The 16,814-nt window shown below is 40.4% G+C and overlaps 1 protein-coding gene across 1 annotated transcript in view; it reads right to left on the bottom strand.

The window, feature by feature from the left end:
* Nucleotides 1-16,814, bottom strand: part of TMOD3 (tropomodulin 3) — an 82,250-nt gene that overhangs the window by 12,704 nt on the left and 52,732 nt on the right. The window contains exons 4-7 of the mRNA XM_003827843.6: nt 11,427-11,549; nt 9,993-10,082; nt 5,200-5,330; nt 2,625-2,732 (exon numbers count right to left, since the gene is read on the bottom strand). Of these exons, the coding sequence (XP_003827891.1) occupies nt 2,625-2,732; nt 5,200-5,330; nt 9,993-10,082; nt 11,427-11,549 (452 nt within the window). The remainder of the gene's footprint in view (nt 1-2,624; nt 2,733-5,199; nt 5,331-9,992; nt 10,083-11,426; nt 11,550-16,814) is intronic.

The raw sequence follows: 16,814 nt of genomic DNA, 5'->3' as shown, positions 1-16,814 counted from the left end.
ATTTCCAAGGCAGGGGCCAAAAGAAATGGTCAAGGCAGAAGGCCAGAAAAGAACACAGATAACCAGAACCAGAAGAGCACAAAGGCCATTGAGAAGAAGGGGCTAATAAAATATTAAATTCCTCAAGTAATGGTATGTCTTCAATCTGCTTCTATTTCATTTCTCATAGGATACAGTACAGTGTTAGACATTTGACTCAGTGCTTAATAAGTACCATATTGATTAATTAACAGAAGCCTACAAGTGAAAAAAGAAAGAGGAGGGAGACTGGGAAGGAAAGAAAAAGAGACAGAGGTAGGAAGAGAGAAGAAGGGAAGGAAGGAGGGGAAGGAAAGAGAGAGAAAAAAGAAGAATGATCATGAGTTTATATAAAACAGCCCCTTAGAGGGATCAAAAGCAAGGTTAAACTACAGAAAATATGGGTAAGACCAAGCTTAAAGTTAAAGGAAAGGCAATAGGGCGTAGAGATACTAAAAAAACTGTGGCTGTTATCTACATACTTGTCCTTTCTATTAGCAACAACTAGCTATGTGACCTGGAACAAATCCCTTATCCATACATGTATTCGAATATTACTGATGGTCTATTATTTGATTAGCACTGTCCTAGAGATTCAGAGATAAAACATATTGGTCCTTGCCTGGCAGAATGTTCATTCTAGCTGGGGAAGGACACAGATAATAAAAGTAAGCAAAGTGCAATGTTAGAGGGTAAAAAGAAAAAAGGCACAATAGGGTAGATGGGGAATACTGGGGGTGGGAATGGGGTTGGTATTTTATATAGCACGGTCAGGAAAAGCCTCAACTAGAAGGTGACATTTGAGCAAAGAGTCAAAGTGATAAGACAAAGCTAAGTGGATTATTTTAGGAAGAAAGTTCAAGGCAGAAGGAACAAATGTACATGCCCTGATATGGGAGTCCACATGGCATGCTGAAGAAGGCTGTATGGCTAGAGTAGAATGAAAGAAAGGGCAAGTAAATGAGATGAGGTCCACTCATGTGAAGCCTTATAAGGCCACTGAAAGATTTTTATTTTTACTCTTAATGAGATGGGAAGCTGCTAGAGGGTTCTCCGAATAGGAATGAGGTCATTTAACTTAAGTTTTAAAAGAATCACTCTTGGTGCTATGTAAAGAACTGACTTTGGGGTAGGTAAAATAGATGAAGGTAACCCAATTAGGAGGCTGTTGCAATAATCCAGGTGGGAAAAGATGGTGGCTTGGGTCCAGGTGGTAGTTGTGAAAATGGTGAGAAGTGGTTGGATTCTGAAATATTTTGAAGATAGGGCCAAAGGTAGGTTTAAGTTGCAAGAAAGGGATGTCGAGAATGATTCCATTAGTTTTTTTTTTTTTTTTTTTTTTTTTTGCTGGGCGTGGTGGCTCACGCCTGTAATCCTAGCACTTTGGGAGGTTGAGGTGGGCGGATCACAAGGTCAGGAGCTCGAGACCAGCCTGGCCAATATGGTGAAACCACATCTCTACTATAAATACAAAAATTAGCCAGGTGTGGTGGCGCATGCCTGTAATCCCAGCTACTCAGGAGGCTGAGGCAGGAGAATTGCTTGAACCCGGGAGGTGGAGGTTGCAGTGAGCCGAGATTGCGCCACTGCACTCTAGCCGGGGCAACAGAGTGAGACGCTGTCTCAAAAAAAAAAAAAAAAAAAAAAAAATTTTTTTTTTGTTTGCCTGAGCAATGAAAGATTGAAATTGCATTTAGTAAGATAGAAAACAGCAGAGAAAAGCAGGCACAGGATGGAAGTCAGGAGTTTGAGGACTTACATGTAAGATGTCCATTAGACATCCAAGTAAAGCTGCTGAGGAGGTAGCTGGACATGAATACGGAGTTCAGGAGAGAGATACAAACTGTAGATAATAACACTGGTAGTCATCAGCAAGTATATGAAGATAATATATATATTTCTGAGATTACCCAGAAAGTCAGTGTAGACTGAGAAAAGAAGGATCACGTTCTGGGCCATTCCAATATTTAGAAGTTGAAGAGATATGGAGAAACCAGTACAGGGCTTTGAGAAGGAATGTCCACTGAGGTAAGGGGAGAGCCCCCAAGGGAGTGAGTGATATTCTCAAAGCTAATGAAACAAAAGGTTTATACCATGATCAAGTGGGATTTATCTCAGGAATGAAAGGTTGGTTCAACATATAAAAGTCAATCAATACACCACATTGACAGAATAAAGGACAAAAACCATATGAGCATCTCAAGAGACACAGCAAAGGCATTTAACAAAAATCCACCACTAAGGATCCATAAATGGAATCCTCTGAAGATGTTAAAATAATGTGGTAGATCCCTATGTATTGATACAACAAAACTTTAAAGATAAACAGCAGAGTGAAAAATCAAGTTGCAGAACAGCATATACTACATGATTCCATTTATGTTTTAAAAAATTCATAGGAAGGAGGGGGAAGCTGGGAGGGGGAAAAAATTCATAGGAAGGAAATACAGGAAAAAATAAACACAAAAAGCTGGTAAGTAATATACTGCCTAATAGTGAGCTAAAACATTAACTATAAAAAAGGGGTAAATCTTGTTCATAAAAATCACCACTGTAACACACCCTGGGTATGTCATAATTTTGATATTCTCAAGTCGCTTACTTACAGTAGCAACAGGGTCATTGCTCCGGGTGGCTGCAAGACTGAAACATTTCACATGTGTGTTGGTTTCCAAAGCCTTTGCAAAATCTTTTAGGGTTGGAATTGGGATATTCTTGAAAGACAATAACATAAAACATCATTACATTTCAATTTTCATTATATTTAGTTTCCATTAATCAAATATATGGTTTTTGTGCTTTAAAATGTATTCAGAAATTATACAAACACCTAAGAATTAGTCTACAAATGAATACAAATAATGCAGCTTCCTCCATAATTATCTGACTTATCTATGATGGAGCATTTGCATAAACTACTGACTCAGAGCAGAGCACATATCACCGTTTCTCTAGCATTTAGGTTAAAAAAAATTCTCATTATTCTCACCTTTCATTATTTCTTTTATTTATTTATGTATTTTGAGACAGAGTTTTGCTCTTGTTGCCCAGGTTGGAGTGCAACGGCGCAATCTCAGCTCACTGCAACCTCTATCTCCCAGGTTTAAGCAACCCTCCTGCCTCAGCCTCCCAAGTAGCGGAGATTACAGGCATGCACCACCAGGTCCGGCTAATTTTGTATTTTTAGGAGAGATGGGGTTTCATCATGTTGGTCAGGCTGGTCCCGAACTCCTGACCTCAGGTGATCCATCCTCCTCGGCCTCCCAAAGTGCTGGGATTACAGGCATGAGTCACTGCGCCCAGCCTTCATTGTTCTTTTTATATGAAAATAAAAGTGGATTTACTTTTCTACAAGGAAAGAAATGAAGGAGTCCATCTCTGATGAGTACGATTCCTGAGGCAGACAGACTGTTCTCAGTCACTTAGTTTAAGCTACAAAGCACTAAGAGAGATTAACCCTACACTACTTGAAGGAGAGAAAATACTGAAGATGCTGGTTTCTCTCAGTAGTATCTTGAGACTTCAATTCCCCCTAGCCTGGTTATTTTCAGATGATTACTGTTTATTTAGAGAAAGGGATACACAGGGACCAAATTTAAAAAAATGAAAATAGGCCGGGCGCAGTGGCTCACACCTGTAATCCCAGCAGTTTGGGAGGCCAAGGTGGGCGAATCACTTGAGGTCAGGAGTTCAAAACCAGCCTGGCCAACATGGTGAAACCCCATCTCTACTAAAAATACAAAAATTAGCCAGGTGTGGTGGTGGATGCCTGTAATCCCAGGTATTCAGGAGGCTGAGACACAAGAATTGCTTGAACCTGGGGCGGGGCAGAGGTTGCAGTGAGCCAAGATCGCACCACTGCACTCCAGCCTGGGCAACAGAGCAAGACTCTGTCTCAAAAAAAAAAAAAAGTTAGTAATCAACTATGAATATAAGCTTTCTCTGAGGCTTTCCTTCCTCTACTCACAGGAAGGATCACTCCCTAGAGGAGCACAGAAGCTTCCTTCCCTAGGCTCGAGATTTCCAGATGCTCTCCTCCGCTTGTCCTCGACTTCAAAAAAATCAAGTTTTAAAATGAGGAATTTATAATGAAGCCATTACACAATGGCTAATATCTAGATAATTTGAGTTTACTTTTTGGTAATTAATTACCCCATGTCCTCCTAATTTCTTCTTTCCTTACTCCAAGGAAGTGTTGCATTGTTTAAAACTCAAAATAAGATCCCAGAAAGCCTATTCCTAGGTGTTTACTCAAGAGAATTTAAAACATGTTCACACAAAAACCTGTGTGTGAAAAGTATATAGTGGCTGTATTAATAAACATCCCAAACTGGAAGGAACCCATATGTCTTCCAACTGATGAACAGATAAACAAACTGCAGCGTATCTGACACACTCACCATGAATGAATCTCAAATGTATTATGCTAAGAAGCCAGACCCAAAAGGCTACATACTATAGGATCAATTTATATGACATTCTGGAGAAGGCAAAATAATAGGGAAAGAAAATAGGTCAGTGGTTGTCAGGGGCTAGAGCTGGGGTTCAGAGAATGACTACAAAGGGGTATGAGAGAACTTTTGCGGTGACAGATATATTCTATATCTTGAGTGTAATGGTGGTTGTACAAAATTGTATGCACCTGTCAAAATTCATAGAACTGGACACTAAAAGGGAGAATTTTACCATATTTAAATTTTACCTCAAAAAAACAGGTTTTATTTTATTTTTTGAGATGGGACAGTGGCAGGTCTCACTATGTTGCCCAGGCTGGTCTCAAACTTTTGGGCTCAAGCCATCCTCCAGCCTCAGTCTCCCAAGTAGCTGGGATTACAGGCATGCACCACCATACCTGGCTAAGGAACCGAATTTTAAAAAAGCAAGACCCAAGAGGCTAAATGTTCTTAGAAGTGGGCAGTATTTAGAAAACCTGAGATTTATTCTGACAGTTTGTAGGGTTTACATTTTTAGATGATAAATTCTTCAAAAAGCAAGTTAGAAAATACTATACCATAATACTTCAATATCTAAAATATGAAGAAACCTATGTTAGCATACTGGTAAGAGCAAAAACTTTACCTTAAAGTAGAAAGAATTAGACTATTTTATCAACTGCCCAGCTCTCATCCTAGGTTCAACTGACTCAAAGCAATACAAAACCACTCTGATTAGCACACTTACCTTTATATTATTCAAATTAACTTCAACAAGATGAGCATCGTTTTCTTTAATTCTCTTCAAACTCTCTTCTACGTTGGTTGGATTTGGTGGCTCATCAAATACTGGAAGAATCTTTTCACCTTTGACCACATCTGCAGTGATAAATGAAAAGAGCAGGATTTGATACCATTTTTTTTTTTTTTGAGACGGAGTCTCGCACTTTCGCCCAGGCCGGAGTGCAGTGGCACGATCTCGGCTCACTGCAAGCTCCGCCTCCCGGGTTCACGCCATTCTCCTGCCTCAGCCTCCTGAGTAGCTGGGACTACAGGTGCCTGCCACCACGCCCAGCTAATTTTTTGTATTTTTAGTAGAGACGGGGTTTCACCATGTTAGCCAGGATGGTCTCTAACTCCTGACCTCATATCGACCCACCTCAGCCTCCCAAAGTCCTGGGATTACAGGCAGGAGCCACTGTGCTCAGCCTGGAGTTGATACTATTACAGTGCATGCAGATAATTGACTTGGTAACATCTCTTTCTCTCTCTCTCATACACGCATATTTATTCAAGGGGACAGATTTAAAAGTTCCATCCCCACAATTCCGAAAAGATGCTTTATGTGTTGACACATATTTATTTATTTAATTTTTTTTTTTTTTTAAGATGGAGTCTTACTCTACCGCCCAGGCTGGAGTGCAGTAGCACGATCTTGGCTCACTGCGACCTCCTCCTCCCATGTTCAAGCAACTCTCCTGCCTCAGCCTCCCAAGTAGCTGGGAATACAGGCGTGTGTCACCATGCCTGGCTAATTTTTGTATTTTTAGTAGAGATGGGTTTCATCATGTTGGCCAGGTTGGTCTTGAACTCCTGGCCTCAAGTGCTCTGCCTGCCTTGGCCTCCCAAAGTGCTGGGATTACAGGCAGGAGCCACTGCGCCTGGCCTTGACACATATTTAAAGCACCCAAATAAAATTTTACTGAATATAAATACCAAACATATTCAACATTTAATTTGTTTGCCATGTATCAGTCTTCAAAAATGAATATTTTCATTGTCTTAGTATATTACAAGATATTTTTACCACTCAAATATATTTGATAGCACAAGTTGATGATGCCATTTGTTTTTGGCAAAATTTAAGATAAAATAATAGTATGATAAAATCTAGCATCTCATCGTTTCTCTGAAATTTGACTGATAATTGGCATAAATGCAGTAAGAATCACAGACTTAAAGAAATATCGCCTAAATGAGAAGAATAAGGTGATGGGAGGGCACATTACCTCTTCCTCCCACGAGGAGTACTCTGCAGTGGGAAAGTGGGGAGAACTTTCTGCGAGAAAGAAGGAATAGGAAAGAGGGTAGGAATAAGGAGCAGAGAGGGAGAGGAGGTAAAGGTACACAGAAGAGCTACTGAGACAGAGGCTCCAAAATTTACTGCCCTCCCTCACTCTCACTCCCTAATCTTTACCTCAGCTACCCACACAGGAATATGATGCTTCAGATGTCAACGACAGAGGACCTGAAATCCTTGAGCCCTTTAAAGAGATCACTGTGCTCTGATGCATGTGTGTGGAGGTCTACAAACACCTATAATAGGTAAACTTTTATGGATACATTTTCTGGGGAAAACATTACTTTTTTGTGGTCATTCAAGTCAAAGACCACAAAAGGCTCACAAACTAATGAATGAGCATGAAAGAGTAAGAGCAATTGACATGGAAAGACTGACCAGGTTCAAAATGGACTACTATCTGGCTTTTTTCCTTCCTGCCTTCCTCTAGATTTTAGCAGCAAAACTCATCTTGAGACAGGGTGCATTGATTATCCAATAAATTCCATCTAAGAGTATCTTGTTACTTTCAAATATCACACACACACACAGAGCATCTTGAGGAGATCAACTTAGATGAAGGTTTGAAAATTACTTTCCCGAGGTCAGGTGAAAAATCTGAATATATTTAGTCTGGAGAAGTACCTATTAAAAGAAGTTATCCTAGCTGTTTTCAGATTTATCCTGTAGAAGTTGAGAAGAGACAAATTTAGTGCTGTTCTGAAAGGCTGGGTTAGAACAAGTACAGATTGCCAAGAAGCAGAACTTGGTTCAAGACAAGGAAAAGCTTCCTAATGGAGCTCTGCTAAACAACAGAGAGTGGGCTCCCTCTCACTTCAGTTCAGCAAGGTAGTCTTCAAGATAGCTAGGGAAGAACTTCCTCATTGAATGGAAAATTGAATAGTTCTAATTTTATAAAACCAAAAGATTTCTTTCCCCGTTCCACACATCCTGTGGAGTGGGGAAAGATGGAATGGGGAGAGAAATCTTAAGAGCCTTGCCCCTTAATGAAATAATGAATCCAGTCAATGGGATGCAGGAATTATTAAGCAAAAGGTTCATGGGAAACTTAAAAAGGATGGGTCAGGCTGCCTACATTTGAACCCTGTGATCAATCTCATTCCCCCAAAGAGGAAGGATTAGACTTCATAAGCTTCTTAATATGATTCAGTCACCACCCATGAAGCATTCTTGCCAAAAGGGACCTGCACCTGCATCTCATCAAGCCACCAGAACTAACAGTGTACAGAAACATAGGTGATAGAAAAACATAAAATGATACCATAAGGTTGAAATCAGCCAAATCCAGAATGTGGAAAATTCTACGAAAAATAAACCCAGTTTCTTAAAAAATAAATGGCACAGAACAAAAAAAAAAAAAAAAAGGAAAGAGGTTGGGGAGGAGAACTGTTAAGGAATTAAGGGAGACTAAAAAGACAAACAACCAAATGCAGTGTGTAACCTTTTTTGAGCTAATCATGAAACGACATTTTGGAGAGAACAGAGGAAGTCTGGACACAGACTGGGTATTACATGATATGAAGAAAATACTGTTAATTTTTAAGTTTGATGATGGCATCATGATTACATTAAAAGAAAAGCCTTTATTTGTGAGACACACATATGGAAATATTTATAGGTATGTAATACAAATGAACAGGGTTTGCTTTAAAATACTTCAAGAAAAAAAGTAGAAGGGTTAGGAAGGGAGACAGAAGATGAATAAAACAAGGCTGGCAAATGTTAAAAACAGCGGAAACTGGGTAATGAATATATTATTCTCTCTTCTTCTATGTGTGTTTGAACATTTCTACAATAAAAGCTTAAAAATGAGAAGGGGGATGGTCAAATTACAAAACATCGTAGAAAGGAATGTTATACACATGTCTGAATGATGTAGATGTATACATATTAACTAGAAAACACGGTCGACTGCTAAGTGATACACTATATAACACGGGTTAAAATCCTTACCACTGACTTTGTGTAAAATATTGAGGTTACCCAATTATTTTAAAATGTCAGCTTTCTCACATGCAAATTAAAAATAATAATATCTATTTCACAGAACTGTTGTCAGGGCTAATAAGAGTACTCCACGTCCAAGAGCTGTGCACACAACATGGCCCACAGTAAGCATTCAAAAACAGTTGGCCAGGCACAGTGGCTCATGCCTGTAATCCCAGCACTTTGGGAGGCTGAGGTGGGCAGATCACCTGAGGTCAGGAGTTCGAGACCAGCCTGGCCAACATGGCAAAACCCCATCTCTACTAAAAAAAAAAAAAAAAAATTAGCTGGACAAGGTGGCGTGCACCTGTCAAATCCTAGATACTCAGGTGGCTAAGGCAGGAGAAGCGCTTGAACCTGAGAGGCGGAGGTTGCAGTAAGCCAAGATGGTACCACTGCACTCCAGCCTGGGTGACAGAGCAAGACTCCGTTTCCAAAAAAAAAAAAAAAATTAGCTAATATAATTATTATTGAAAAATTAAGTTGCAATAAATATTTACAGTATAATCGATTTTTTGTAAAAAATAAGAGACTATGTATAATATGTATACATTAGTATAAACAGTGCAAAGTCTGGAAGGGTATATACAAAATTGTTAACAGGGTAGGTGGTGTTTGGGGAAGTAGAGGGCATGACGGCTGGAGACAGAGACACTTTTACCTCTTCCCATAAATACTTATGTACTGTTTAAATGTGCTACAAAGGCATGTATCACCTTGCTAATTTAAGAACACCCTATACATGAATTTATTTTTTGAGATAGGGTCTTGCACTGTTGCCCAGGCTCGAGTGCAGTAGTGTGATCACAGCTCACTGCAGCCTCAAGCTCCTGGGCTCAAGCCATCCTCCCCTCAGCCTCCCAAGTGGCTGAGACTAGAGACATGTGCCACCATGCCCAGCTAATTTTTAAAATTTTTTAGAGATGGGGGTCTACGTTTCCAATGCTGGTCCTGAACTCCTGGACTCAAGCGATCCTCCTGCCTCAGCCTCAGAAAATGAAATTACAGTCATGACCCACCACACCTGGCCCCTATAAATGACTTTCTGAAAAGCTTTGCTTTAGGCTATATAATACTTCACATCAGACTGAAAGGTTTAGGGGCTGAACAGTTTTGTGGTATCTCCTGAATCTGATTTTATAATGTAATTTCTTTGTAAGTACTGTTATGTATTTCTTGAAAATTAGTAGTAGTGATAATAAAATGTCAACAAAACCAAGTTGGACTAGCTTTTATACTGTTTAGCATTATTTAGTGAGGTAGAGTGGTTCTTATTACATTTGCTGACCCATTAAACACAAAATATTTAATACTCTATTTTCAATGGCTTTCTTGGTTAATACCACCAAACTGAAATGTCAGGTTTCGAGTACATATATATAACATCTAGTATGTGAACACTTAAGCTGACACAAGGCGAAAACAAAATATATTTAATAAAGGATTAGAATTCACAAAGCATTTTAAGTACTCACTTGAAAAATGTTCTTGGTCAACACCATTACTACTTCCCATTATATTACAGAACTGTGTATTCGTTATCAAATTGTGCATCCCAAGAATTGCTATAAATACAGAAAAAGAAAGTTTTTATTGTTTTAAACATGAAGAGTTTTACAACTAAAAATTTCTATCAATAATTTTAATATTCTCTGGACCTTTTCCTATAAATTACAGATCACACACCCACACAGAAAACAAAATGATTAAAAATCACCTATAATCTCATTCTCCTCAATACTCTTATTATTTTCCCCCACATTTCTAAATTTACATTTCCCCACATTTCCAAATTCAGAGTTGGAGGCAGCCTAATCCTGAACATAAATCTATGCTTAGCTCCATCTAGTGGCTAAGAGAGAAAATGGAAATGATCTATTTTTGCCATTCACTAATTTCACAAGGTTTCTAGGAACATAATATGACAAAAAGCAGATTTTTAACTTAACCTTCATATTTTAATGTGTGTTAATCTCATGTCATTAATTTACATTTGGACTGTAGTTAAGAGTAGAATACTAAAGTATTAGGTTCTCGTATGTAAGAATATGAACACCCTTCAAAAATGACACTTAGGAGGAAAAATAAATTTGGTTTTAGTTTTTGATGCCCTTTTGCACAAATAAGGCAGAAGTCAGAGGATGTCCTTGGCTCATTCCACTCTGGTGAATGTACTGTTTACAGATCTGTCAGTCTTCAGTCCCTCAACCCGTAAGACTCCTGCTGTGGCTGTGGCATCACACCTTGACTTGTCCCCTTCCAAGGTCCTTCCCAAAGAACCATCAGTGCTACATTCAAATTTATTAGTTCTTGGGGTTACTTGGTTTGAAGAACTCCCCATGCATCACACTTTTCTATCTAGGAAAGTAGATTGTACATGGGTAGGGAGGGGAAGATACTGGTCTAGATAAGAAATTGACAATAATGAAAATAATAGAGACGTTTGGAGTGTTTCATATACACTTCAGAAAAGTTGGGAAGGTGGTGAGTATAGCTCAGGACTGACTGTTTCAATCTACTTTCTAGTTACTCATCTCTCAGTCTTCTGATAAAGTAGGTCAGCGGTTGACCCTGAAGACTCTTTTTCGGTGTTCAGATAGGACTGCTTCTAGCTGAGCACCAGGTGACGAAAGATTTTTAGAAAGACTTTCAAATATGACAACATGGGAAAAGATGTCGAACAATACAATACATTTTCTTAATATAAACTTTTTGCTATTGAGAGTATTTAGAGAAATGAAACTCTTTACGTCAGCTTTACCGTGTAAAATATAAAGCCAAATATGTGGTTACTGATTTAACAGTACTTGCTAGGTAAAGCAAACGTTTGTATAATATATATAGGTATGTGCTGGTATTTCCCACTCCACCCCACACTTATTCACAAATTAACTTGTTTTAGGTGATACCTGCGAGGTCACACAATTCTGTATCAGAAGCACTTGTCAAAGCTTCTTCTAATTCTGGATCAAGAGACACTTTTTCTTCTGTAAAAGTCTGTACAGGTTTCTGTTTGGGGATAAATATTTTCCCTGTAAAATAAAGCACTTTGTTAATTCCATTACTACTGCTATCAACTCATTACCATTTTATCCTTGTGACCAAAGCATGTACAACCGAACCTGAAGGAAAAGATTAACATCGACAGTAATTTTGTTTTATCTGTGACATAGATTTTTAAGTTTCCAGTGTAATATTTTGGCTGTAAAAGTTGGAAAGAAAAGGTCAACTGAGAAATTTTTCATCTGTGGAAATAAAAATGGGCTCTTTTTAGAGTAATTGCGAGTTGCTTTACAAATACTGAATCAATCAATAAATGAAGGAATAAACAAAAAAACCTATAAAACTTTAAAGAGATTGAAAAAAAAAAACAGAATCCAATTTCCTTTTTTTTTTTTTGAGATGGAGTCTCACTCTGTCGCCCAGGCTGGAGTGTAGTGGCGTGATCTTGGGTCACTGCAACCTCCGCCTCCCGGGTTCAAGTGATTCTTCTGCCTCTCAGCCTCCTGAGTAGCTGGGACTACAGGCGTGCACCACCACACCCAGCTAATTTTTGTATTTTTAGTAGAGACAGGGTTTTGCCATGTTGGCCAGGCTGGTCTCAAACTCCTGACCTGAGGTGATCCACCCGCCTTGGCCTCCCAAAGTGCTAGGATTACAGATGTAAGTTACCGCACCTGGCCCCAATTTCTTATTATTAAGCAACAAACTGTTATTGTCACATGGGGGATAGCAGAGACAATTATGATTCTAGAAATTCAAATTCTGATTGCAAACAAATTTCTATGTCCTGAGTGGTATTCTGAAATTTTTGGTCATTATTCCTCTAAGCCTCAATGTACACGAACAAGGTTAGCTATTAAGAAACTAGTTACTCTAGCCCTCTCCCTCTCCCTCTCTCCACGGTCTCCCTCTCCCTCTCTCTCCAAGGTCTCCCTCTCCCTCTCCCTCTCTCTCCACGGTCTCCCTCTGATGCCCAGCCGAGGCTGGACTGTACTGCCGCCATCTCGGCTCACTGCAACCTCCCTGCCTGATTCTCCTGCCTCAGCCTGCCCAGTGCCTGGGAATGCGGGCGCGCGCCGCCACGCCTGACTGGTTTTTGTATTCTTTGGTGGAGACAGGGTTTCGCCGTGTTGGCCAGGCTGGTCTCCAGCTCCTGGCCGTGAGTGATCTGCCCACCTCGGCCTCCCGAGGTGCCAGGATTGCAGACGGAGTCTAGCTCACTCAGTGCTCAATGTTGCCCAGGCTGGAGTGCAGTGGCATGATCTCGGCTCGCTACAACCTCCACCTCCCAGGCGCCTGCCTTGGCCTCCCAAAGTGCCGAGATTGCAGCCTCTGCCCGGCCGCCACCCCGTCTGGGAAGTGAGGAGCGTCTCGGCCTGGCTGCCCATCGTCTGGGATGTGAGGAGCCCCTCAGCCCGGCCGCCCAGTCTGGGAAGTGAGGAGCGCCTCTTCCCGGCCGCCATCCCGTCTGGGAACTGAGGAGCGTCTCTGCCTGACCGCCACCCCGTCTGGGAGGTGAGGAGAGTCTCTGCCTGGCCGCCCCGCCTGAGAAGTGAGGAGCCCCTCCGCCCGGCAGCCACACTGTCTGGGAAGTGAGGAGCGTCTCCGCCTGGCCAGCTGCCCCGTCCGGGAGGGAGGTGGGGGGCAGCCCCCGCCCGGCCAGCCGCCCCGTCCGGGAGGGAGGTGGGGGGCAGCCCCCGCCCAGCAGCCACCCCGTCTGGGAGGTGGGGGGCACCTCTGCCCGGCCGCCCCGTCTGGGAAGTGGGGAGCCCCTCTGTCCGGCCGCCACCCCATCTGGGAGGTGTACCCAGCAGCTCATTGAGAACGGGCCATGATGACGATGGCGGTTTTGTCGAATAGAAAAGGGGGAAATGTGGGGAAAAGAAGGAGAAATCGGATTGTTGCTGTGTCTGTGTAGAAAGAGGTGGACATAGGAGACTCCATTTTGTTCTGTACTGGGAGAAATTCTTCTGCCTTGGGATGCTGTTAATCTATAGCCTTGCCCCCAACCCCGTGTTCTCTGAAACATGTGCTGTGTCCACTCAGGGTTAAATGGATTAAGGGCAGTGCAAGATGTGCTTTGTTAAACAGATGCTTAAAGGCAGCATGCTCGTTGAGAGTCATCACCACTCCCTAATCTCAAGTACCCAGGGACACAAACACTGCGGAAGGCCGCAGGGTCCTCTGCCTAGGAAAACCAGAGACCCTTGTTCACATGTTTGTCTGCTGACCTTCCCTCCACTATTGTCCTATGACCCTGCCAAGTCCCCCTCTCTGAGAGACACCCAAGAATGATCAATAAATACTAAAAAAAAAAAAAAAAAAAAAGAAAAAAGAAACTAGTTACTCTAGAAACCTAAAGACTTTATCATATGAAAATCCTGTTTATGACCATATGTTCCATGCAAGATTGAAAATATGAAAGGAATGGAAAAATGATAATAATTATAAACTGCAGCACTAGCTGACCAAACAAGATGTACTCACACAACTTGGGTTACTAAGCTTGCATAGAACAGAATACCCAATTAAAGTTGGTTTAAACTGGTGCTTCAAAAGCTCTGATGTGCATGTTAGTCACCAGGGGATCTAATTAAAGTGTAGATGCTGATGCAGCAGGTCTGACTGGCGTCTGAGTTTCTGCATTTCTAACCAGACTTCCAGATGATGCTGATCCACAGACCACTCTTAAAGCAATAAGAGTTCAAACAACATGAAGTTTTATTATCTCACTTAATAAGCCCACAGGAAGGTGGTTCTAGGGTTGGTTTAGCAGCTCACTGTTGACATCAAGGATCCAGGTTCCTTTGTTTTTCTCTTTGGCCATTCTCAGTGTGGAGGCCTTTGTTCTTAGGCCTTCACAGTCTCAAGATGACCTTTATAGCACCAAGTATTATGTCCCCACACAATAAAGCCAGAACAGGAAGGAGTACTTTCTCAATTGCCAACTTTTTTTTTTTTTTAAGGCTAGTCAAGTGAAGCAGTGGGAGTAGAGATGGAACAAAGAAATCTGTAACTGTGATCAATTAGCTGTAAACACCACTGCACTTGGACCAGCCTCAACTGTCAACTTTTACAAGAAATTCTGCCCTGCAGATTTTTCCTCTGGTCTATGGCCCAGCGGCAAGGGTGGCTAGGAAAGCAAGCATCTGTGAATGGTTGTTCAATGGGCAACTATAGTGTCTGTCCCAAACTGAAATCAAATAAAGTACTTCTGTATTCCCTTAATCCCCCGAACATTTCACTATAGCTACACTTAGACATTCTGCACATGTGTTTGCCTTTTGCATGCTTTTCAAGGGGATGCTCTATGTTCTGTTCATCCCTGCATCCTTGCCTAGAACACAACAGGTAATCCAATTTGCTGAATAAACAATTTGGTGATCACCTTCAGTCCAATGGCCCCATTTCATAAAGTGTAATTTAAATACATGGGCTCAAAGTCACACAGCAGAGCTAATACTAGAACACAGGTTGCCAAACTCTTAAGGCCAGGGCTTCAGTGTTTTTTCCAGTTAACTGGTGGCTTACAAACTTGATTTATTTTAGCAACAGACTTCTTCCCCCCAACAAATGCCCGTCGATCTTAGTATCAAATTTTGGAATTCTGGTGATTAATCTTTTATTATTGGTTCACAGGTAAAGAGAAATCCAAATAATTATGTCCTGATAATTCCATACTTTTCATAGTGGTTGAGATTACAATTAAAGTGGTATACATTTCAGGGGGGCATAATTTTAATTGCCATTTCAGGATAATTACATTTTCCTGAGCTCAATCTACCAGTATTTTCAACTGTGTATGGCAGTAGTTCTAAATGTTATATGCACAGTGGCTTCACTGTGAGAGCTTTAAAAAATTCTCATGTCCAAGCCCCACTCCAGAGATGCTGGTTTAGTTAATCTTGTATGCTGCATGGGCAGCTGAATTTTTTAAAGCTCTCCAGGGATTCTGATGCATAGCAGCCAAGGTTGACAGCAACTGGATTATGGTATTCACTGACTAAACAAAACTATACAAGCTACTTGCCACAAAAAATGATCAGTATGTGAGCTAATATGTATGTCAAATTTAATTTAGCTATTCCACAATGTGTACATGTAAAAAAAAGTTACACACTATAAACAACACAATTTTTACTTGCTAACTAAAAAAAAACTAAACAAGCTATCAAATAGCTGCCCATGTCTTATTTGAGGGACCGATGGAATCTAAAGCATCATAAAAATCTAAGATGCTTATTTTTTTAATAATCCTTATCCACATTCCTTAAGAGGCATTATTCGTATCTAATTTCCCCCCATATATAAATTTTTGCTAATGCTTACAAATACAAAATGAATCTCAGCAGAAAAATCAATAAGGCAAAACAAAACTCCCAAGGACCTAGAAAAATTTTTCTGTCATATAGAATTTTGCTTGATTTCATAGAGTTCTGACATAGCTTGGCACCTCTTCTGGCACTCCTCTTTATATAATTTTTCTGTATGTAGAGATTTTTGCTATAGAGGTATTAGCTTGTACAATATTGTGTTTTTTAAAATACAAAAAGTAATTACTTCATATTTTCTTCCAGGTTAGTTGAACACTAATACACTGTAATAAGTTATCTTTTAATGCATATATACAAAGCTTAGTTATAGAAAAGTGGAAGTAAAGAAATTAATTTTGTAAGAAAGGATAAACTAGGAAGGACCTAAGTTTAGCATTACGAATACAGAACTTAAGGGGCTCTCAGCAAATTAATTTATAGATTTATACAATCCCTTTCAAAATCTCAGTTGTTTTTTTTTATAGAAAGTGACAAGCTGATCCTAAAATTCACATGGAAACCCAGAATAGCCAAGAACACAGTTGTAAGACTTACACTTCCCAATGTTAAAATTTAATGCAAAGCTACTATAATCAAAACAGTGTTGGTGGACTAGAAAGACATTTAGATCAACAGAATATAACCAAAAATCCAGAAATAAACCCTTATACTTATGGTCAACTGATTTTCTACAGGAATACCAAAACAATTCAATGGAGAAAGAACAGTGTTTCAACAAATGGTACTACGACAACTGCACAATCACATGCAAAGTTTTTTGTTTTTGGTTTTTTTCTTTTGAGACAGTCTCTCACTCGGTCACCCAGGCTGGAGTGCAGTGGTACAATCTCAGCTCCATGCAACCTCTGCCTCCTGGGTTCAAGCGATTCTCGTACCTCAGCCTCCCAAGTAGCTGGGACTACTAGTAGACGGGGTTTTGCCATGTTGGTCAGGCTGGTCTTAAACTCCTGACCTCAAGTG

Source organism: Pan paniscus, chromosome 16 (genome assembly GCF_029289425.2).
Source record: "Pan paniscus chromosome 16, NHGRI_mPanPan1-v2.0_pri, whole genome shotgun sequence".
Taxonomy (NCBI): Eukaryota; Metazoa; Chordata; class Mammalia; order Primates; family Hominidae; genus Pan; species Pan paniscus.
The sequence above is the reverse complement of the archived record's forward strand: the minus strand, read 5'-3'. Positions and strand labels throughout refer to the sequence as shown.